We start from the raw sequence: 23,611 nt of genomic DNA on the forward strand, positions 1-23,611 counted from the left end.
TAGGACTGGGACAGCTACTGAAAAATCCTATTTTGTGACGCAGGGGAATGAACTGTGGGGTTGGGATAACGACTTCCTGAAATGATCATTCCATTATTAGTCGATTATTAGAAATTGATTTTAGTTTTACGTTGATTGTCTATTGGATTAGGTCTATATTGCTTTTGTTCTCTGTAGGGATAAATGCTTCTGTCTGCTTCTAACCTTTCACCCAGGGCTGTTCCTCATGCAATTTTTAAAAGATAAATTACTGGAAATATTTTATAGATAGCTTTAAAATGTTTAGGCTAAAAATTAAGGGCTGCTGTAACTTGGCATTCTAGATACAGCTGAATCTGGTTTGACCTGGAGCCATAGGTATGTGTATGCTCTGCCAAGTGCAAACTAGGAAGGCTGAGGGCTCAGCCAGTGACCCTGTGTCATGGCAGAGTCGCCAGGCTGTTGGGGGTTGTCCTGGAGATGGAATGAAGGGTGGGGAGCTGTGTCCAAGTCATGCTGCCTGCCCTCCTGAGGTAAAGATAGATAACCCTACGTAACCCAGAGGGACGGACCAGAACCATTGGGATGAAATTAATGCAAAAGAAATTCTGTCTAAATATCCGGAAGAAGTTCCTAACAGTTAGAGCGGTTCCTCAGTGGAACAGGCTTCCTCGGGAGGTGGTGGGTTCTCCATCTTTGGAGATTTTTAAACAGAGGCTGGATAGCCATCTGATGGAGAGGCTGATTCTGTGAAGGCTCAAGGGGGTGGCAGGTTACAGTGGATGAGCGATAGGGATGTGAGTGTCCTGCATAAGGCAGGGGGTTGGACTAGATGACCCAGGAGGTCCCTTCCAACTCTATGATTCTATGATTCTATGAATCCTATTGCTCTTGGCACAGGTTTTCCAGGACAATTAGTTCTCTGTGTCTGTTTTTTTTTATTTGCTGCAGCTGAAATAAAAGCATAAAATATTTTTGGGTATGTTTTTGGGTAATGTCACACTAGGCAAAAGCACCCTGTTAGGCCCCAGGGCTATCAAACACTCACAGAAGTGGGAAGAAATCGCATCAGGAAAGGCGGTCCCTTCAAGTATGATTAACTTTCCCATTCCGCACACAGTCACTATTGTCGGCTGAGCGCTACGTAAATGTCAAGCTGCAGCAACGCAAGCAAGATTTGACTTTTCGTTTGTACAAACAAGTATTTTCGAGGCAAGATGCATGGCTCAGAACTTGGCTGTTCTGGCTTCTGTACTCCGTTCTGGGAGTGGGTAAAAGTCTAGAGAAAATGGGCTATGTTGAGTAAGCACGCACCACAGTCACCTCTCACTTCCCTCCTTTATCCCTGACATGTAGCCTGAAGAAGAGTTCTGTGAAGGGTGAACATTTGCATCCTGCATTTTAAGCCACTGCTGGTCCAACAGAACAGTGTTTTGTTCTTCTTTCTTTCTTGTTCTTTGGGGCCCAGGTAGCCAATTGTCTGTAAAACAGTTCTACAAATTGGAGGTCCTGCCTAGTTGAAGGCCTGAGATCACCTAGTTGGGCCAGAATATGGATGCCGTCGGGGTTGTTGATCTACTGACCAGGATAGGGGAGGGATGTTGATTCTGCCATCTATTGGAGTTTTTAGACTGTACTGTTATTTATTGGGGATTAATTAAGGTGTTTTTGTGGGGATTCTTGAATTTTACCTTTTATCTTTTGTAAGCCGCCTCTGGCTGATTTTGTGGGGAGGAGCGGGATATAAATTAAAAATTAAATAAATAGGACAAAGCACAGAGGCTTTTTTCCTATGTTTGTGTGCATGTGTGATATTCTGAAAGCCTGTCAGAACTCCTCTCCCAAGTTTTCCTGCATATTATTAAGGAAAAGCATTCTCAGTGTGAAAAAACCGGGTACAATTCTGTGGGAAAGTGTCACCACCAGAGCCAGGGTGGCAAGTGACCAGCTTTTCTCCTAATCCTAATATCTATCTGCCAAGGAAGGAATTCAGGAAGGCCTTGTGTGTTTGTGTGTGTGTAGTCTTTCAGACCAAGAAGTGGGGGACAGTGTGAAGTAATGAGGACCGTGTGAAGTACAAAAGAAAGCTGATTTCTTCCTCAGTTCTGCTGAGCTCAGAAAAGGACACAGACCTTCTGTCAAGGGGCTGAACAAGACAGGATTAAAACCCTGAGCCACCACTGACCACAAGATTAACCCCTGCAAGAAATTAAAGGGCCTGTAGGAGAAGGCCTTTTCCTTTCCCACTGAGAGACAAAAAAAAATGTGGGGGTCTGAATTAGAATGAGGAGGAATTTAGAGAAGCTGCCACCTACACCCAACTGTTCCTGGCTGGATTCTGGAAAAAGATCTCTTTGAAGGAATCCCTCTTTGTGACTCACACTGTGCATTTCTTTTTTCTCCGAAGCACAGATGAAGAGAGTTATGGATCTCTTACTTTGAGGTCTATCCAAGGAAGCTCAGCTTCCTTCTGCATTCAAGAGAAAGGCAAAGTTACAGCTGCTTTTGTCCTGCTAAAACATATATTTATGCGACTTTGTATTAGCGCTATCGGGTTACTTGGGTTCCAATCTCAATGGAATTAGAAACCTGACCCAGCCCAGTCACAATGGATTAGCCCCTTTTACCGTACTGAGTATCGCTACTCTATCTTATCTGCTTATGCCCCCCACAGGGCACTTCACTCTGCGGGTATGAATCTGCTGGCGGTCCTGGGCCCCCGAGATGCTCACCTGGCCTCAACCAGGGCCAGGGCTTTTCCAGCCCTGGCCCCAATCTGGTGGAACGAGCTCCCGGAAGAGCTAAGGGCCCTGCTGGAGTTGCCAGCGTTCTGCATGGCTTGCAAGAAGGAGCTCTTCTGCCAGGCATATGGCTGAGGCCAGGGTGGGGTCTTGCTGTGACCAACAGGGTATCCCTTGGTGTTTGTTAGATCATTGTTCTCAATGAGAGAACTCATTTGACCGCAAGCTGAACAGGGGGTGGGAGTTTAGAACTCTGATTGTATCGTCATCTATTAATGTTTAAGGGGTTTTTAGGGGTTGTACTGTATTTTATTGTCTTACTGTAAACTGCAGTGAGACTACCTGTCACTTGGAAGAGGGCAGGATGCTGTTTCCTTTGGCTGCAGAGGAAAGGACACGCAGTAATGGGTTTAAACTACAAGTACAACGATATAGGCTAGATATCAGGAAAAAATAATTCACAGTCAGAGTAGTTCAGCAGTGGAATAGGCTGCCTAAGGAGGTGGTGAGCTCCCCCTCACTGGAAGTCTTCAAGCAAAGGTTGGATGCACACTTTTCTTGGATGCTTTAGGATGCTTTGGGCTGATCCTGCGTTGAGCAGGGGGTTGGACTAGATGGCCTCTATGGCCCCTTCCAATTCTATGATTCTATGATTCTAATGGAGAGCGGCAGTATATAAATCTATAAACAAACAAACGATCAGGCTCTATGATGCCTACCCATCTGTTCCGCTTAATATTTCTGGTAAGGGCTTGGAGGAGAAGTGTGGTCTCATGGCTTAAGTGCCACTCAGTTCTTAACACTCACTCAGGGTGGCTGTCCCACCCCTGAGCGCCTCCTCCTCCAACCGGCTTGCCTGTCTGTCCAGCAGCCAGCCAATCGCCTTCCTTCCTCCACCCCTGACCACTCCTCCTCCTTCTCACTTCTCACTGACCACTCCTCCTCACTTGTCTCTGAGGCTCGGAGGCTGCAGATCCCTGCCATGTGACAGCTGCCCCTGCTGGTGAGTTCCCTGGGCCTTGGGGCTCCCCGGGAGAGTGCCTTGCCCTTAGACAACAGAAGGTTGTCTGCAGCCTTTCCAGGCCCTGGGGGGAGGGAGAGGCCATCTGCAGAGTTCATCCCCCCACCCCTCCAATCAAGCACTCATTGTATTCCTGAATGCAATGGGCTTGGCCCTAGTCTTTGAATAACATCGATGAGAGAATCTGCTAACCCCTAGAACTAGAAGTTTGTACATTCAGAGATGAAATAATTGAAGACTCTTCAGGAATAATTTATTATGTTTATGTGAGACCAAACCCATGAAGATATATGAAGTGTTGTATTTACTTGGCAGAAAGATTTATACCTAGAGCTACAAAAGCAGGAGGGGGAAGGGGGTGTTTATTGCTAATATTATTACATCTCTTTTTTTCCAAGTGCTTTTCTGAACAGTTCTATTAGCATTTAGAATCATAGAATCATAGAGTTGGAAGGGGCCATACAGGCCATCTAGTCCAACCCCCTGCTCAACGCAGGATCAGCCCAAAGCATCCTAAAGCATCCAATGTTACTAAGCATAAGATATTTGAGTGCTGCATGGCTTGGTACAAGGACAGAACAGAAAGCCAAGTTTCTTAGGACAAGGTCTGTTACTTTACATAACACTGCAGGTAAATATAATATCCCTTCCACTCAGAGTACGTGTAGGCCACTCTCAACTGAGCTGCCAACTGGAAACTCATATGCAGATTGGATACAAATCGGACTCAACAGAGACTAGAGGTGGCTAGCTCATTCCAGAAGTAATATCTCCTCCTCACAGGCTTATGTATACTATTATCATGCGTTTTATCAACAGCTGGGAGGGTAACATGTCTCATCCTAGGAAACTGAGCCTTCTGACCTTTGCTTTTAATAGCTTCTTCCCCCACGTCCTTCTTCTGTTTGCATCGGTGGGTCTAAATCCTCCATCTAACCAGAAGTAACTGCAGGCATCCAATAAAATTAGCTCTGGCTCAGGGAAGCTCATGCCAGAAGTCTGTTTTGTTATTTTGGATGAGGTACACTAAGACACCTACTCCTTTAGATCTAGACATGGCAAGGCAGATAACATACAGATGTATACAGATCACTTGACAAGGCAGTTCCCCAAGCAACAGGAAGCCCTTCAAAGAACAAGAATCTATTACACAAGAAATTGGCACTACAGTCACTGAAGCAATACCACAGTTGCTGTGTGATGCCGATGAAACTCTAGGAGGTAGTCCATTTAGGATGAGTGCCCTGCTGATGTTGACTGTGAGGCTGGACGTTTTGACTCATGGCCAAAGTCGAAAAGATGCCAGGAGATCCACGAAGGGAACTTGCTGCTTTTTAAGCAATAAGAAATGCCCAGAAGTTTAATACGTGAAACAGCCAGCATTAACTTGGCCCATGCTAAGAGTCCAGCGTTCGCAATCTCTTGACCCCACCCCACCCTGTGTAGAAGGCCCTCTAGGCCACATTGCATATTACAAGTGATCTGATGCTCTTTCTCAGATCTGGTGGGTCTCAATGGTCCACACCTGCCACGTATCCTGATGGTTACACTGTGGTGACCTTGAGGCGAGGGACAGAAAAATATGGGCTGCTGTTTAAGTCTGACATGGATGCTCCATGTTCCTTTCATAGAAGAAGAAGAGTTGGTTCTTATATGCCGCTTTTCCCTACCCGAAGGAGGCTCAAAGCAGCTTACAGTCGCCTTCCCTTTCCTCTCCCCACAACAGACACCCTGTGAGGTGGGTGAGGCTGAGAGAGCGCTGATATCACTGCTAGGTCAGAACAGTTTTATCAGCACTGTGGCGAGCCTAAGGTCACCCAGCTGGCTGCATGTGGGGGAGTGCAGAATCAAACTTGGCATGCCAGATTAGAAGTCCGCACTCCTAACCACTACACCAAACTGGCTGCCGCAACTGACTTATGGCCCCCCCAACAAGGGGCTTTCGAGGGAAATGAGAAGCAGAGGTGGTTTGCCACTGTCTTTGCCTTTACCATCTTCTTTGGTGGCTTCCAAGGACTGATGCGGCTTCGCTTATGATTGGGCAAGATCGGGCTACACTGTGCCACTTTCCCCCCTGCTATAGCAATGATCAATTTTCAAAATGCTAAGTCACGAACAGCTGACAGCAGGTCCATGGCTCCTTTGTTGGCAGGACATCATCTTGCCCTGGTGGTATGGGAGCACACTTCCCCCAAAGATTGGAGCAATACCAGTTGGAGGAAGAGCTTAGGGAAGGAGGGGAAAGGATGACGAGAGCAAGTGTGGATACTGTAATTCTACTTTGAAAGTTGTTATGGGCTCCATATGGGTTGTGGAAGCTGCCTATGCCTTGGTTTGCCTTTGATAGATATACTGAGTTACCAAGCTCTATTTAACTCATTACTAAAGTCAACGATTCCTCAGAGATTTGCAACACCTATAAATTCAAATGAATTATGGCCATGGAGTTGTTGTTGGTTTTTTTTTTAAAAAAAGCTCTTCCAAGCATTAACCGTAGCAGGATGAGAATTTCACAGGACTCTAAAACAAATGGCCATGTCAAATCATAAATTATTTGTTTCCCCCACTCCTCTCCTCATTAAATGTTTGGCTAACAGATACCTAATCATGGGAAGGTATTACACCAAAGGACCCCAGAACAGTTTCAAAAATGAGGAGTGCAAGCATTAATCCTTATCAAAGAGTACACCCTTGGGACTGAAGACATGGCCTCTAATCCCAGATGTTTGCAAGGGGAGGGGGTGTTGGTTAAGCCACAGTAATAGAAACATCCTTTTCACCCAGAGGCATTCCTGTACTTTTCTCCTCGCATGTTCCAGAAATGAGAACGTATTTAAACTCAAATGACAAAACTCATAGATAAATCATTAGGAGTCTTTAGAAATGTTTGATTCCGGGAGGATTGTAACTTCTAATTGCTCGGGAGCAATGCTTTACTTAGTTAATAATGATGTTCATGCTTTTCCTAAGCATATGGGCTGTTAATTCCAAGGTAGGAAGGCTCATAAACTTTCTGACTTCAAGCATTCCTTTGGGATCTGGCTGGGAATACAAAACATTTTCCAGCAGACTGTGCATCTCTATTAGGCTGCAAGAACATATGTGAATGTAGTATAGTTTTGTTAAACACATACCATGAGGGTTTTTTTTTTTTAATTGACGGTGCCTAGTTCATGCGTTGGTGGAGAAGGTTTCATTACCATGCATTTCTGCTTTCAGAACTATGCCTTAATAATTTTGTCAGTAAAGAGAGAGCAGCACTCTTACCATATCTTTACGGAGGAGTGGGACAAGCAATTTACCTTTCACATCTTGTTGTTTGCCGGCTGAGTAATACTGAAATGTGTATATGGCACATTCCCTCCAAAGTGCTTCATGTACATTAACTCATGAATCTCTTCAGTATCCCTCAAGATAGGCCAGGGTGGGTACCCAGATATGGGGCGGGGGTAAGAAAGAAGCAGCTTGCTTAAAGTCATTAACAGTGCAAGTCTTTGCGTGTTTACTCAGAAGTAAATCCCACAGACCTCACCTGGACTTGCTGTAAACAGAATTACACCCTTGTATGTGCATTGGTCAAGACTATGGTATTCCCAGGTGCAATGTATGGCTGTGAAATTCAGACCATAAGGAAGGCCGAGCGTCAAAGAACTGAGGCTTTTGAACTCTGGTGCTGGAGAAGACTCTTGTGAGTCCCTTGGACTGCAAGGTGAACAAACTGGTCAGTCCTGGAGGAGATCAGCCCTGACTGCTCCTTAGAAGGCCAGGTCCTGAAGATGAAATTCAAATACTTTGGTCATCTCATGAGTGGAGAAGAGCCTAATGCTGGGAGCGATTGAGGGCAAAAGAAGAAGGGGATGACAGAGAATGAGGTGACTGGATGGAGTCACTGAAGCAGTAGGTACAAATTTAAATGGACTCCAGGGAATGGTAGAGGATAGGAAGGCCTGGAGGATCATTGTCCATGGGGTCGCGATGGGTCGGACACGACTTTGCACCTAACAATAACAACAAGGCAGTTAAGGTTGCCATGAACCTTGACTGTTGTTCAGATTGCTTGCTAGTTATATGCACATTGTGGGCATCAGTTTGGACATCCTCTCCCAGTTGTTTTGTGTTTGCTGCTGGCACAGACCACACACTTAGGAAAACAGTCTCAAGCAAGGAAAGAGTTGTCTTTCTTGACTCTCACAGCACAGCAAAGCATGCTGGGGACAGCTGTTGCAAGCTGCTTTGTCCTCCTGTCTGTGCTTCAGGGATTTTATTGGGGGTTTTATTAGAGTTTTAATATAGTGAATGTGCTTTGCTGTTAGCCACCACAAGTCTTCAGAGAAGTGGCAGGATATAAAACAAACAAATAAATAAAACCAAATCATGCTTGATGGTACTGGTCCAGTCTGGCCAGTTACTGCAACACAGATGAAGTCAAGTCTAAGATTTTTACTATTCAATTGCAAGGAATAAAAATAACAAACAGAAATATGTCTGGGATTAGCTCAGGTCTGGCCACACAAGACTTTGTGCAATACCTACTAGCATTTTCCTCCCAGTTTCTTAGGCTGAATCTGCACAGAGCCTTTTATTCCAATCCCAGGTCGATTCAGTCCCTGCTGTCTCCACTGAATGCGATTTCCATTTTGATATGGTCTGATTTAAATTTCTCCTCTGCAACAAGCAGGATTGATACGGAGTGACCCTACCTTTCCCCTGCAATATCCTAGAATGGATATAACCCTCAATATTTGAAATATCCGCATGAGAAAGTGTGCAGCTTTCTGCTTGCTGCTGAGCCTCGTTGCAGAAAAACCCTGATTGGCCAAGGCTTCAGTTCAAAGGCTTCCTCATTCCCAGGATGCTAGCTTGCCTTAAAGGAGAACCTCTAACTTCTCTCAGCAGAGATTTGCCTCTTGGTTTTTTTTCTCCCTCCTCTGCCGTCTCTAATCCTCTTCCCACCCCCACCCCCACCCCCTTTCAAGAAAGAAAGAAAGAGGCTCCTGCTGTGCTTGGCTCCCCCCCCTTCTGAGCTTCCCTAACCATGTGCAGAACACTTTTCTGTTTCAATGAGGAGGCGGGGAGCGGGGGGTAGAGGACGACCCAAGTTCAAATCAATCTGGATTCAGCAGGTTCCACAACGGAATAAACAAAGTAAGTGCAGATTCAACCTTAGAGTGCCTAGAGAGTTATTTATTTATTATTTTAGCTATCGAACAAGCTGTCTCAGGGGGGTGTACCACATGAACCTCAAACACTGGTTACAAGAATCCAACAGTTAAAGACATTAACATGAATAGCAAATTAAAAGCAGATAAACAAAAATATTTTTAAAAAATCATTTAGTCAGCGCCAGCATGAGTCTGAACTTAGAGTACTGGACTTAACTTGCAAAGAGTCCTATTGCAAGCAGAAAAAAATTATTTAAAATATGTTATGTTTAACATCGCAAGGGCTAGGATGAGGGCTTTTTTTCATATTCCTTCTTGCACAAGAAATCTAGTGCCTGTGGAAATCATCCTGTGGATCCAAGCTAATATTTTTATTCTGTTCCATTTTAATTTGGTTCTAGTGTATATTGATTTTATGCGCAGCAAATATTATGGACTGAAGAGCCTGCAACAAAACAAACAAACAGCCTGCTTCCTTTCACCTCTTTCTCTCTGTCCATCTTTCTCCTTTCCTTCCCCCCCCCCCCCGCGAAAGATGGTGCTGCTAATTAATTCTGCTGTAGCTCAGGTTGTCGCCCAAATGCAAATCATAACCCACCAACAGAAGACAGATGTCTAAACAAATAGATTTATTTAACAAGCAATCCTCTTAAGGGAAAAAAAAAATCTCCGCTAGGGATTTACTTGGCTTCTTAACAGCTTACGAGCACACACAAACTTTTTAGTGACTCTGCAGGTTCTGTTCACCTGCAGGAAGAGGGCAAAATGGAGTTCCTTTTCTTCCTAATCAAAAAGCAGCTGCAGGAGATTGCAATCAGGAGCAAGGAGAATGTAACCTTTAATGTCCATTTTCCCTCCTAACCTTGCCCCCCTCCAGATGCCTGTTCGTATCAAGAGGAAAAGCAGCTTTGGGAAGGAGCACAGATAGCAGGAGTGTCAGAGGACCATCAGGGAGGCCAAGGTTCAAATCCCCGTTCTCCTACAGATGCTTGCCAGCTGATCTTGAGCCAGCCATGCACCTTCAGGCTAACCTACCACGTAGAGTTGTTATGAGAATAAATTGGAGGAAAAGAGAACGATGCAAGCCACTTTGAGTTCCCATTGAGGAGAAAACCAGAATATAAATGAGGTTAAATAAAGAAATACATACACTGTGTGTGGTTCGGCTCTAGTCCTTTGGGCTTGCTGGCATAGAAGCAGTGGAGGGACAGATGAGGGGCAGCTGGGCAAAGCCCTCTCTGTACCTTTCTCCCCAAAACATCAGAACATCAGTGACTGATTTTGCTCTGCTGTGATTGAGGCCTAATTTAAGTCAGCACTAAATGAGAACAATCCCCTCCTCCCTCCCCAAGACCAGAGTCATAATGGCACAGGAACTGGCAGCAAGAGAGAACATCCAAAAGTGTGTGCATATAAATGAGGAGAGGGAGAGATAATCTCCTTAAAGCAGTGGTTCTGAACCTTCCTAATGCCGCGACCCTTTAATACAGTTCCTCATGTTGTGGTGACCCCCAACCACAAAATTATGCAAGTGTTCTTCCACAGAAATTAAACCGAAACTGACCAATGGCGTGAAGATCCATAGTTCATGATTGTATATAAATTGGTTTCCCCCCCAGGGTTTCTCAGTTCAGTTCTGCCTCTTGTCCCACCATGCCGATCTCGCTGTTTTCCGCTGTTCCAGACAGACGAACGGTCTATCTCAATTTACCCCACAAGCCTGTTGTGTGGATGGCCCCCCCCCAGCCAAGCCGCTTGCCCTGCCGCGACCCCTGTGAAAGAGTCATTTGACCCCCAAAGTGGTCCCGACCCCCAGGTTGAGAACCACTGCCTTAGAGCATTCTCTATCAACCTGTGTCAACCTGTGGTCCTCCAGATGTCCATGGACTACAATTCCTGTGGTCAACCTGTGGTCCTCCAGATGTCCATGGACTACAATTCCCATGAGCCCCTGCCAGCAAACGCTGGCAGGGGCTCATGGGAATTGTAGTCCATGGACATCTGGAGGACCACAGGTTGACTACCCTGCTCTATCCCACGCCTAACTCTCTTGTATATTCCTGATAAAAGACTGAAGCAACTCAGCCCTGAGAACACCCGTATCCATGGCTGAGGCCTCAAGCATTCAAAGTGATATTACTGCCAGTATCTGCTGCAGCATTTAGAAGTTCTGCTGCTCTAACAGAATCTTCTCCCCTCCTTGGGCAATGCCGCTGGCAGCTGTGATCCTGGAGGCTAGAGCTGAGCATAGAACTCCTGCCTGCCTAATCCTCCCCTCAACTGATTTGTTGGACTATTATTAACTTCTATGTTGATCAAAACACACTGGCCAATGTTAAGAGTTTTGGCATCCGTGTTCCCATCTTGCTTGTGAGCCAGCAGTAGTAGAAGAAGAAGAGTTGGCTCTTATATGCTGCTTTTCTCTGCCAGAAGGAGACTCAAAGCAGCTTACAATCACCTTCCCTTTCCTCTCCCTGCAACAGACACCTTGTGAGGTGGGTGAGGCTGAGAGAGCCCAAGGTCACCCAGCTGTCTGCATGTGGGGGAATGCAGAGTCGGACCTGGCTTGCCAGGTTAGAAGTCCGCACTCCTAACCACTACACCAAACTGGCTGGTGCTGGACTAGGACCGTTTGGATCCCCATGCTGCCATGAAGCTTTTGGACTGACCGTGGGCCTGTCATAAGCTCTCCAGCTGCAAGGATAAAACAGGGAAGGAGAACCATGCATGACACTCTGACCTTCTTGAAGGAAGGGCAGGACACAAATCATTTTGCTAAAGGTAGAGTGCTGGAGGTTCCCTACCTCAGCCTCAGTTTCCTGCCTGTCAGAATGATAATGCAAAAGTTCGTTCCCGTTGCAATATTGTGAGAGGATGCAGAAGGTAAACACTTTTAAAAGCTTGAGAATTATGACTCTCCATAATTGAAGTCTTCTTAATCATGGAAAACATGACATATATCTTAGAGGCAACTCCCAGAGCTTTCTCCAACTAGTAGCAGTAAAAGTCAGTAGAAGACCTGAGATGAACTGATGTCTGGAGATGGAATCATAGAATCATAAAGTTGGAAGGGGCAATATAGGGCATCTAGTACAACCCCCTGCTCAATGCAGGATCAGCTTAGAGCGGTGGTCCCCAACCACCGGGCCGCGGCCCTGGCACCGGGCCGCGGCTCCCTCTCCCTGCCCCCCCCCCGCAGTAAGAAACTTCCCAGGCCACAAGCAAATTGGCCGCAAAAGGAGCCGATTTGTTTGCGGCCTGGCAAGCTTCTTTTTGTGGGGGGGGAGAGGGGAGCAGGGCTGCGCATGCGCATTTGCGCCACGCACAACCGAAACGCGCATGCACGGCACTTCTGCGCATGTGCGGCCAGGCAGCACATGTGCATTTTCGGATGCACATGGTGCAACGCACATGCACAGTTGTGCATGCGCAGCATGCGCAGCATGTGCAGCTGGGGGTCGCCCTCCCCACCACCGACGGTCCACAGCCTTTAAAAGGTTGTGGACCACTGGCTTAGAGCATCCATGAAAAGTATCTGTCCAGCCACTACTTGAGTACTGCCTGTGAGGGGGAGCTCACCACCTGGGGGGAAGGATTTTACCACCAATCTTGTTTTATCGTCTTTCAACTATGTTTTGTTGTTTTGTTATGGGATGGGGTTTTATCATGTTTTATGGGGGGGAGGGGTTATATTGCACCCCACCATGAGTCTCTGGAGAGTGGCAGGCTAAAAAAGTCTAAGGGAGTCGATCAATCAAATATAGTTTAACCTCATCCCTGCAGATCCTCTCCTCTGCTGCCAACAGGAACCACGCTCAGCCCTCCTCCAAGTGACAACCTTTCAAATACTTCAAGAAAGCCATGGTGTCCCCTCTCAACCTCGTCAACCTCTTCTTCTCCGGATAGCTATGTTGGTCCACAGAAAAATTCTAATCACAGATATTCTGTGATGTGATGCCTTTTATTATGATCAACCAAAATAACAAAATAATGGTTTGCAGCATGTTGTTTTGTGCTATTTAAAGGTAAAGGTAAAGGTGCAAGCACCGAGTCATGTCTGACCCTTGGGGTGACGCCCTCTAGCGTTTTCATGGCAGACTCAATACGGGGTGGTTTGCCAGTGCCTTCCCCAGTCATTACCGTTTACCCCCCAGCAAGCTGGGTACTCATTTTACCGACCTCGGAAGAATGGAAGGCTGAGTCAACCTTGAGCCAGCTGCTGGGATTGAACTCCCAACCTCATGGGCAGAGCTTCAGACTGCATATCTGCTGCCTTACCACTCTGCGCCACAAGAGGCTCTTTTGTGCTATTTAGGCTGGCCCAAATAAAATGCAATCCAAGGAGGGGGGGGGGGGATACAAATGTAAACCGTTTGTAGTTAGCATTAAGGGACAGCTATTTGGGCCACTTCTAACATTCTAACCTCCTTGAGTGGCAGGTAATTGACTGCCTTTTAGTATTTTTTGCTGCTACAATTCCCAACACATCCATCCAGGTTCATTTCATCACTGAGGCAAGACACTGAATGGGGAGACCATAAAGATAGATTCAAGTGGGTAGCCGTGTTGGTGTGCAGCAGCCACAACAAAACAGAATCAGAGTCCAGCGGCACCTTTAAGACCAACAAAGATTTATTCAAGGCGTGAGCTTTCAAGTGTAAGCACTCGAAAGCTCACGCCTTGAATAAATCTTTGTTGGTCGTAAAGTTGCCCCTGGACTCTGATTTTGTTTTGTTAGGCAGACCAGTGTGGCTGCTTTATGTTCAAGGAAGGAACATGCTGAATCTGAAGAAGCTAGAATGTTCACAAATATAGTATGTCCCTATAGGCAAACAATAAATGAATAGATTTCCCAACTCATTATGGTGGCAGACCCACTTATTAAATTCTGCATCTGCCTTAAGCATAAAGAGGAGGTCCAGTTTTTTTTTAAAGAGCAAAAGGTGTCCACCTAGGTGAGGATTTTAAACACCCACTCAACCTACAGCGGAGTTCCCTGCACTGTTTCCCCAGATACTTTTCTGTAGTTCCAGAAATGAGTTTCCCAGGTGGAAAAACACTTGGAGGGGGAGAGGTTAAGGACTGCTAAGTAGTGGATACATTAATGGTTCAAGTCATTCTCCTTGTGTATCCCTTTAACGATAAAAATCAGATGCCCCATCCTTTCTTAAATGTGGCTGGGGAGGGCCGGAGATCAAGCAAACGGGCTGCCACAGTCTTGAGGGAGATGGACAGCTTTCATTGGGGTTAAAAATAACTTGAAAGAGGGGTTTCGTTTCTCATGGGGTTTACACACATCTCATTTTTGCTTCTCATAAACAGGTTTTGATTGGTTTTGAAGTCCTGCACAAACTGTTTGCCCAGAAAAGACACTATTTCAGAAGTGATGCTCTTGTAAATCACCTTCAACTCTCTTTAAGGAGAGGTCTTTCTCTTGTCTCAGTATTTAGGCAGGCAATCAACCGCAAAATAACTGTTCCAACTAAAGGGTAAAAAAACTCAACTGTGTGCCAAGCAGACAAACACACACACAAGGACAAAAAGGGGTCTCCTCCACATCTGCACAAAATATGTGAATGAATTTGATTGCCCATTTACGTATCTAGCTGGTTGGATAGAACAAGGGTCAATATATTGTACATGTTTTAATACTATATTCCATTTTATAGTTATTAAAATATGGAGTAAACCTACACCCATGAATGTAATCAAGGAAAATCATGTGCAGGACAACCATCCTAAGCACACTGTCAATAAAATAGATTCAGATGGGTAGTCGTGTTGTAGTCACACCCTAGATAAAACTTTGTTGATCTTAAAGGTGCTACTGGACTCTGATTTTATTGTGTCAATAAGATACGAATCATACATATTCAGAAATAAATCTCCCTTGAGGTACATAGAATGGCCCACCTACTACCCCAAAGAATTGCAACCAGTCTAGGACAATTCTACTGAACTGGGCAGAATTTCCTTCTGTAACATATGTTTTGGATTGGGCTGTAATTGACTCAGGGTCTGAAAGGCCCCTGGAACCATTTCTTTCCCAATCCTCTGTATAAAAAGCAAGCCGACCACCAGTCACCACGCAGAATAGCCTAGGAGCAGGTTTCCTTAAAAAAAAAAAATCCCGGTCACCTCAAATTCCATAGGAGTTGCATTCAGATCCTGCACATAATTGCTCAGAAGCAAAGCCCTCCGATTTCAAGGGATTTCAGACTATGACTGCTGCCTTCTGCTGCACTTAACTGTTCCTACATTTATACCCTCTGTGTCTGTTCAGGGATAGGTGACTGTACATTTAAATGTCATTGCACAGTCATGATTAACTTGCAAGCTCAACCACTTGATACGGCAGCATGGGTGAGGGCTTTGAAGCCACAATCTGCCCTGCGCACAATCTCGTTCATGCTGCTGTCTCATTAGCCTTGATTGCATCAGAATTTAACACTCAGTGTAGACACTCAATTCCCATTCAGGTACACAGGGGTCAGAGATACCTCAGTGCAAAGCCCTGAATGTTTTATTCCGAATACTCCTATTGAGAGAGAGGAATGTTAACATACAGGGTACTGCAGAGTGAGGGACGGACCTGCCACCTTTAATTTCCCCCCTCAAAAAAGCTGCAAAGCTTTAATTCTGATGTAGCAATCGGGAATTCAACAGGTGCAGCTCAGATGGAGCCCTTTCAGGCATCTCTATTCCAGAAAAAGTATGCAGCCATTGAATTTCTGCTTGCCAGGCCGCTATTAACAGCACAGAGATTCTAGCTATCTGGACAGAAATAACTGGAATAATTGAAGATAATGATTTTGCTTCTACCCGTTCCATTTTGATGAGGCTTCTAAAAGAAGTTGCTAAAACAAAAACATGAGAAATAGATCCTTCATTGCCCAACAGTTGCAAAAAATATTCACTGCACAATTTTGGAAACAAAATACTTATCCTGATATAAAAATGCAGTTTGGTAAGGCACTGGATATTTGTTTTGCATGATTTAAATTGCATCTCTGATCAAACTGAGAGATGGTAGAATTCTAAAGTTAGATGGAGTAAAAAAGATGGAATCCATTTGTTGTGTTGTGCGTAAATGTATTTGTCAAAGGGCGGTCACTACAATTCTGGACGCAGGCTTTTTAGCAATATAACAGTAATAATGAGTGATAGATGAAACTGATGATGGCTGCAAGAATCAATTCATTATGATAGCTCAATAAAGGTAAAGGTAAAGGTATCCCTGTGCAAGTCATGTCTGACCCTTGGGGTGACGCCCTCCAGCGTTTTCATGGCAGACTCAATACGGGGTGGTTTGCCAGTGCCTTCCCCAGTCATTACCGTTTACCCCCCAGCAGGCTGGGTACTCATTTTACCGACCTCGGAAGGATGGAAGGCTGAGTCAACCTTGAGCCGGCTGCTGGGATTGAACTCCCAGCCTCATGGGCAGAGCTTTCATACTGCATGTCTGCTGCCTTACCACTCTGTGCCACAAGAGGCTCATGATAGCTCAATATTAGAATTCAAATTATTGCTAATTGTACATAATGTGTTACAGATAAGCCATTGCATTGGAATGAATCTTGATAAAATGGATTCAAACTTTAAAAAAAAAAAAAAGCTTGGATTTTCTCTTGGTAAAAAGTGGAAAACCCAAGAACCACAATCAGTTCTAAACTTCCAGGCTGAAAGACATTGGTAGTCAAACTTTGTAACAAAGAGGTCCTGCATAGACCAGAGATGCACTGAGTGGGGAAGGGCGGTGAGGGTGAATGTAATCTTGTCATTGGTCACTAATACAGCTGCCAACCTCCAGGTGGTACCTGGAGATCTCATGCTGTTACAATTGAGAAGAATAAGTTCTGACAGAGAAAATGATTTTTTCAGAGGGTGGACTCACTCATTATTCCAAAATGAGGTCCCCCCCCTCCCCAAAACTGACTCTCACAAAGCTCCACCACCACCCCCGCCCCCTCTCTAGGAATTTCCCAATTCAGAGCTGGCAACCCTACTCATTGCTCAGAAGCAGCCACTACCCTCTTTTTTCTTCAATTTCAGAGCTGCGTATTGGCAATGAAAAGAGATTCTGGGATTAACCTCAGGGGTGCCTGAACTGAGACTTGCCCAGGGCTTAATGTGAGCTGGGATTTACCAGGAATCAATGGTAGATCCTGTTTTTAAGGCAAAGGCAGCAGCCCGGAATATGTGAAGTAAAGGTACCACTTTGGAATATGTGCAGAATTTCTTTCCTATATTATTTATTGATTATCGATTAGATCTATATATATACACACAAAGTAAATATAAAAGTATTCAACTGTAATGTTAAAATCCTTAACGTAAAAACCCTTGAGTGCCCTGGATCTAGTCACTTGGATCAGAGAAATTCTGGTGGCAATTTTATGTCCAGATTTCAGGATGGATGAGGAGGTGGAGGAGGGGGGGCTTACTGATGTCATATGGTGCTCACGTTGGCCTCAACCATATGCCTGGTGGAAGAGGGCTGTTTTGCAGGTCCTTCAGAACTTCTTTGCCAGCTTCAATAGGGCCCAGATTACAGCCAGCAGCTCATTCCACTAGCTTGGAATTGAGTCAAAGACAGTTGCAGTTCTTTGGGGCTTGGGGACTAACAGTAAATTGGAATTTGCAGACTGCAATGCTCTTTGTGGGAGAGGTAGTCCCTCAGGTATGTATGTTCCAGACTAGATAAAGTTTTAATGGTTAAAACAAATACGTTAAACTCGATCCAGAATTCAACTGGTAACCAGTGCAGCTGCTGGAAAGCAGAATGAATATGTGCTCTTTATGGGGTCCTCCTGAGGCCCCGGGCAGCCATGTTCTGAACCAGCTGTAGTTTCTTGATCAAAATCAAGGGAAGGCTTTCATAGAGCAAGTTACAGAAGTGTAGCCTGGAGGTGACCATCCCGTAGATTAGGGGTAGTCAACCTGTGGTCCTCCAGATGTTCATGGACTACAATTCCCATGAGCCCCTGTCAGCAAATGCTGACAGGGGCTTATGGGAATTGTAGTCCATGAACATCTGGAGGACCACAGGTTGACTACCCCTGCCAGAGATCACTGTGGGTTGGTGTTCAAGGGCCAGGTAGGGCACTAGTAGCTTTGTTTTGTATAGACAGAAGAACACCTGCGGAGCTACCCTTGAGATCTGTGCCTCCATAGTAGGGAGTCATCAAAGATCACCCTCAAATTCCAGATAGTGTGTGTGCTGCTTACAGCTGCACCCCGTCAAAACAGGGGAGGTGCACTTCCTCCTCTGGTCCTTTCCTTCCCAGCTAAAGGACCTCCATCTTCAAAGAGTTTAGCTTCAGGTGGTTTTGTTGGAGCCAGTCCAGCACAGTTCCCAGACACCTGGCCAAGGATTTGGGTGGAGCATTTGGCTGGCCGCTCATCAACAGACAGAGCTGGTGTTGTCCACATATGGGTGTCACCCTAGCCCATATCCCCGAGCAAGCTGTGCTAGAAGGCTCATGAAGATGTTGAATAATATCGGGGAGAGAATTGTGCCCTGTGGTACTCCACATTGGAGTTGACAGTGGCACAACTGCTTTTCCCTGGTAGCGGCCCTCTGTCCCCGACCTTGGAGAAAAGAGACCAAAGCTGGACCCCATATCTCTGTGTCGGCAAGGCAGTGAGCCAGAAGCTCATGATTTAGTAAATCAAATACTGCCGTACGATCTAATAATACAAGCACCTTGATCTAGCTGTATAGTTATATCAGCTGATTTCTCTACGTTTAATTGATGAACATCTACTTAGCATTAGAGCTCCTGAAATTGGCCTTGAGGGTGTATGGAAGCTCCAGGTGTCTTACGGCCCATTCACCCATGCCGATCATAATCATGAAATGATGAAAATATATGTGTGAACCCACCCAGTTCACAACATGGGTACCACTAAGGGAGAAAGACTCTAGGCTAGAGGTTAACATAACAGTCAGACTTGCAGTCCAGCACCTGCATTTGGGGGAATTTAGAAATTTAATTCCGGGGGGGGGGGGAAACCCCCCAAACCACTACCTCTGCCTTGAATAAAGTTCTCAGCACAGGCAGATAGAACAGGAAACCTTAGATCTTCTTTTGAACAATGCACTTGCTTTGCTTTCATAGGAGATGGGACATCGACAGCACCAAAGCTGTCTACAATAACCTAGGCAAAGCCAGGCTGAGTAATGGGGGTGGGAAGGAGGAGAGGCAGAGAGTGGCAGGCAGTTCCTAATACCTCAGGGAAGGACAGGATCATTCTACAACAGGATTTGAAACTGATCAACTCTCTAGCCCAGCCATCCAGAGCAGCCGGCTAAGTCTCTGTGGCTGTCAGCTTAACTCTGCTGCTGGTTCCTGTGGGGTAGGGGAGTTAAATAGGACACAGACTGAGAGACGAGCAAGCCTGTTTGCTGGGAGTCAAGGAGGCAGAGAGAGAGAGAGAGAGAGAGGGAAGAAGGTGGAATTGGCTAGAGCCCAGGTGGGGAAGAGTCTTGCCAGGTAAGTGTTCCTGCGTCGCTCTGAAGAGGAGAGGGAAGGATGCTCTTTCCAAGGGTGGGAAGGAGCAGTGGCGTGGAAGCCCTGAGCTGTGGCAGGCACAAGGGGAGGGGGGGGGGAAAGAACCTTTTAGTGCAAGGAGAAATTCCTGCTCAGTTTTATTTGGCGAAGATGGGGTGTGCTGTATGTGTGTGTGTGTGTGTGCTGTGTGTGTGTGTGGAGGGGCGATCTTTTGTCACCGTTCTTTGCCTCTTTCACCTCGGCATCCTCGTGTGAGATTATCTCCCAGCAGCTTTCACCGACCACGCCAAATCCTCTCGCTCTCTGTGCCGTGTGAATTTAAGAGCCTTTGGGAGGATTTCGTTGCCCATCAAAATAAATGAATGAGGGGAGGTAAGGAGGGGAGGAGGAGAGGAAAGTGACGGACCGAGCTTTGGGTATATTATACAAATCTAAAAATAAAGGCAGGCGGAAGACATAACATCTCCCAGGAGCAGGCGCGGGAAAGATGGGGAAGGGGGGTGGGGGGGGGTGAGTGGGAGAAGTCCGAGTCTAGTGGGATTCTTGTCAGGCTAAGCTAAGGGTGGGTGGGTTGCAAAGCTCTCCCCCCCCCCCATGAACCTAAATGACAGGAGGAGGAGCTGTGAACGATGCTTCTGGGAAGCAGTGACCCCTCCCTCCTTCCCATTGCTTCTCTGCTGAAGGGCAGGTAGAGGACCTGTTGTCATGGTGGTTTCTCAGTAGACGACCGCTGATTATCTGGGGGGGGTGTCTAATTTAAATAATCACCCCCCCCTCCCTCCTTGACTCAAATGTTAGTCCTGCCATACTCTTCCCTGAAGGTTTTGCTTTTTTGTTTCCAGGCTGCCTAATTAAGAGCCCCGTGTTGGAGACGGACATCCCCATAATGGGCATCATATCCCCAAAGGGAGGGGAAGGGAGGGGATGGAAGCTTGCCAGCCCAAGCAGCCCCAAGACTGTCCCTGGGGGCACATCTGTACACATCTTGTTAATTTCCCCCAGGAGCTTTTAAGCACTGATTTCAGGGCAAGCCATGCAGAGGCGATGTGGCATCGCGGCTGACCAAGGGAAAGCGGCAGGCCAAGTGAGACAATCTGGGGTCAGAACTTGGATCTTGCGTTGAATGCTGGAGTGGTCTGAATGCACAGGGATGCTTCAGAAGTGTACACACTGCTGGCTTCCTCTCCCCTGGATTACTGTATCCTTGGTGACGGGCAGCCGGTTGTGTGAACTGGCTCCCTGAGAACACACTTGTTCCAAAGTGACATTAGACTTCCTTCCTTTGCTGTTCAATCGGTTCACACGCGTGAGTCATCATTTATATTCTGCATCACCAATGGATGACGACGTGCAAGTATGACCCAGCCCCTGGAGTGCATGTGAGCAGAAGGATGGCTTCTTCTCACCAGCTATTCCCTGTGAGCATCGGGGATTAAGTAACAGGGCAGTCCGTTCGGAAGGGTTCACTCCCAGGCTGGCTTAAAGCCTGGCTGATGATTCAAACTAACTGCCCGAGAGCTGCCTGAATAGAGAAAGGGCATCTACGATCCTGTATAACAGGGGTAGTCAAACTGCGGCCCTCCAGATGTCCATGGACTACAATTCCCAGGAGCCCCTGCCAGCATTCGCTGGCAGGGGCTCCTGGGAATTGTAGTCCATGGACATCTGGAGGGCCGCAGTTTGACTACCCCTGCTGTATAGCATAGTATTTGACAAAGATGGCACAACTCCTCAAGACACTGCTGTGAAATCATAGCTCATGAGGCTTGGGAAGAAGGCTGCACTTGCAGTGGGAAAAGATTTACCCCCCCCCCCCCCGGTAAATGTTATTTGCTTATGCAAGAAGCAGCAGCCATTACGCTTAAAGACTGGAATTAGATTTTAAAACTGACATATATATTTAATTATTGTATTTTAAACCTTTAGTAAGCTGCCTTGAACCTTCTGGGGAATGGCGGTGTAAAAACCTGAAAATAAAGAAAATAGAAAGAAAGAAAGAAAGAAAGAAAGAAAGAAAGAAAGAAAGAAAGAAAGAAAGAAAGAAAGAAAGAAAGAAAGAAAGAAAGAAAGAAAGAAAGAAAGAAAGAAAGAAAGAAAGAAGAGCTGGCTTTGGAAGGAGAATTACTTTAGTCTCGGTGGCAATCACGGAGAGCTTTCAGCATTCCGCAGGGCCTGCAAAATGGAGCACTTACCCCAGGTTTACGGTTGAGGCCAGGGCTACAGGAAGAGCGGACAGGCCCCCTTTAGGAAGATCTGATGTCACGCTGGTTCCAACATGGCGCCGTGGCTGGTAGCCCTTCCATGGCTAGTATTTACCGTCCTCTTTTGTGCTGTGTGTTTTTTAATTTTTAAATTTTATAATGGGGATTTTAATGGGGTTAATTGGGATTGTTATGACATTTTATTGTTGTAACCCGCCACAAGTAGGCTCACAGGAGTGGTGGGTAATACATTTAATCCAATAAGAACTGTAATAATAATTTATTATAACCAGTCTAGTTTATAGCATACCAGCCTGGCTCCAAAATTAACACACATCCCAAATAAACAGGAATATGGAAGATCTTCCCTCCTGGTGTTTGGTGCTTTCCACTTTCAGGCCAGTTGGAAATTTTTAAACAGAGGCTGGATAGCCATCTGACGGAGAGGCTGATTCTGTGAAGGTTCAAGGGGGTGGCAGGTTACAGTGGATGAGCGATAGAGCTGTGAGTGTCCTGCATGGTGCAGGGGGTTGGACTAGATGACCCAGGAGGTCCCTCCCAACTCTATGATTCTATGAAAAGGGGAAAAATGACACTCACACTCTTCCAGGTTACAATGCCACAGAGTAAAGTGCAGCTTCCCTTCCATAAGTTTCTCATTGACTGTTTCTCATTAGTTGTACCCAGTCAGTACCTCTTCCCTCAAAGTTGCAAGTTGTATTTTCTCAGTGCTTGAATCCAGAATATTTTGTTTCTGGGGGAAATGCCACACTTCAGGTAGAAAAATCACTGCCACTGTGATTGCTGAGAGGACATGGCTATGTCATGGACACGTGCTGCTTAGCATTTGCGGTGTGTTCATTGATCAGCAGTACCTATGGACCCACAATGACGATCCTTATTTATGGAATTTAGGCTACGTACTCTTCTGCTTAGCAATCTGTGGTTCCTACTTATTTGATTTCATCACATCCGTGAGTTGGCAGGGCTGGTCTTAGCCTTGAGGCTGGCCCTTCCAGCTAACTCCAAGATCTGCCTGGCTCTATCTTGTTGTCTTCTTCCCTCCCTACTGGAAAACATTTCAAACATGGTGTTGGGACACTGAACTTCAAAAAAGGCTTCCTAGAATAACTGATGCGACCATTATAGGAAATCTACATGAAGGCATTACACCCCCACCCACCCCCGTTCTTGCAAATCCTGTGTGGGCAGTTTATGAAAAACAAACTCTTTATAAACATACCTCACCTGCTAGTAAGACCTTTCCCTGGATGGGGCCAGCTAACTTCACCGAAATATACTTTTATTAGTAAGTCAACGGCCATTCTTTGCTATGTTTCTTGTCTTCCAGATCAACCGGATTGTTCTGCCTGCAACGGCCTGCGCCAGCCTGGCTGGCAGGCACAAGACACCGAGGGAAAGACAGTGACCATCATGTTGTCGCTGAGTGGAGGCTACTGGTGGAGAAATACCCTTTCTGCAAGATGGAGAGAAGCTAGCCGTATGTACTACTCACCTGAAAGATTATTTATTATATAGAAGCAATCAGCCTCTGCAAACCTAAACCACAGTAAAGAAATCAAAACGTTTCCATTCTAATAGAGAGGATTCCTCTCTAGCTTTCAAATTTGGGGATACGCAGTAAGGGATAAGAGGATGGCGTGTGGCGGGAGTGATACAGTGAGCGGGGGAGAAAGATATAGCGTTTAGTAGCAATACAATGATTCATATGGGTTGAGGGTAGATTCAAGTGGGTAGCTGTGTTGGTCTGAAGTGGCACCATAAAATCAGAGTCCAGTAGCACCTTTAAGACCAACAAAGATTTATTCAAGGCGTGAGCTTTCGAGTGCAAGCACTCTTCGTCAGACTCTTCGTCTGACGAAGAGTGCTTGCACTCGAAAGCTCACGCCTTGAATAAATCCTTGTTGGTTTTAAAGGTGCTACTGGACTCTGATTTTATGGGTTGAGGGGTTCGTGTTTCAATGGGTTGAAA

General features: G+C 45.9%; 2 protein-coding genes across 10 annotated transcripts in view; one reads left to right on the forward strand and one right to left on the reverse strand.

Moving 5' to 3' along the window:
- Nucleotides 1-23,611, reverse strand: part of CACNA2D4 (calcium voltage-gated channel auxiliary subunit alpha2delta 4) — a 208,767-nt gene that overhangs the window by 55,496 nt on the left and 129,660 nt on the right. The window lies entirely within an intron of this gene.
- LRTM2 (leucine rich repeat transmembrane protein 2) overlaps nt 1-23,611 on the forward strand; it is a 53,160-nt gene that overhangs the window by 15,203 nt on the left and 14,346 nt on the right. For 5 of the 7 annotated variants that reach the window (XM_077340038.1, XM_077340040.1, XM_077340041.1 and 2 more), the window contains one exon: nt 22,970-23,119. In XM_077340038.1, the coding sequence (XP_077196153.1) occupies nt 22,970-23,119 (150 nt within the window). Of the gene's footprint in view, nt 1-19,092; nt 19,400-20,638; nt 20,724-22,969; nt 23,120-23,611 lie in introns of those variants that run through there. The other 2 variants (XM_077340042.1, XM_077340043.1) reach the window with 2 other exon arrangements.

The sequence above is a fragment of the Paroedura picta genome, chromosome 5 (genome assembly GCF_049243985.1).
Source record: "Paroedura picta isolate Pp20150507F chromosome 5, Ppicta_v3.0, whole genome shotgun sequence".
NCBI classification, from domain to species: Eukaryota; Metazoa; Chordata; class Lepidosauria; order Squamata; family Gekkonidae; genus Paroedura; species Paroedura picta.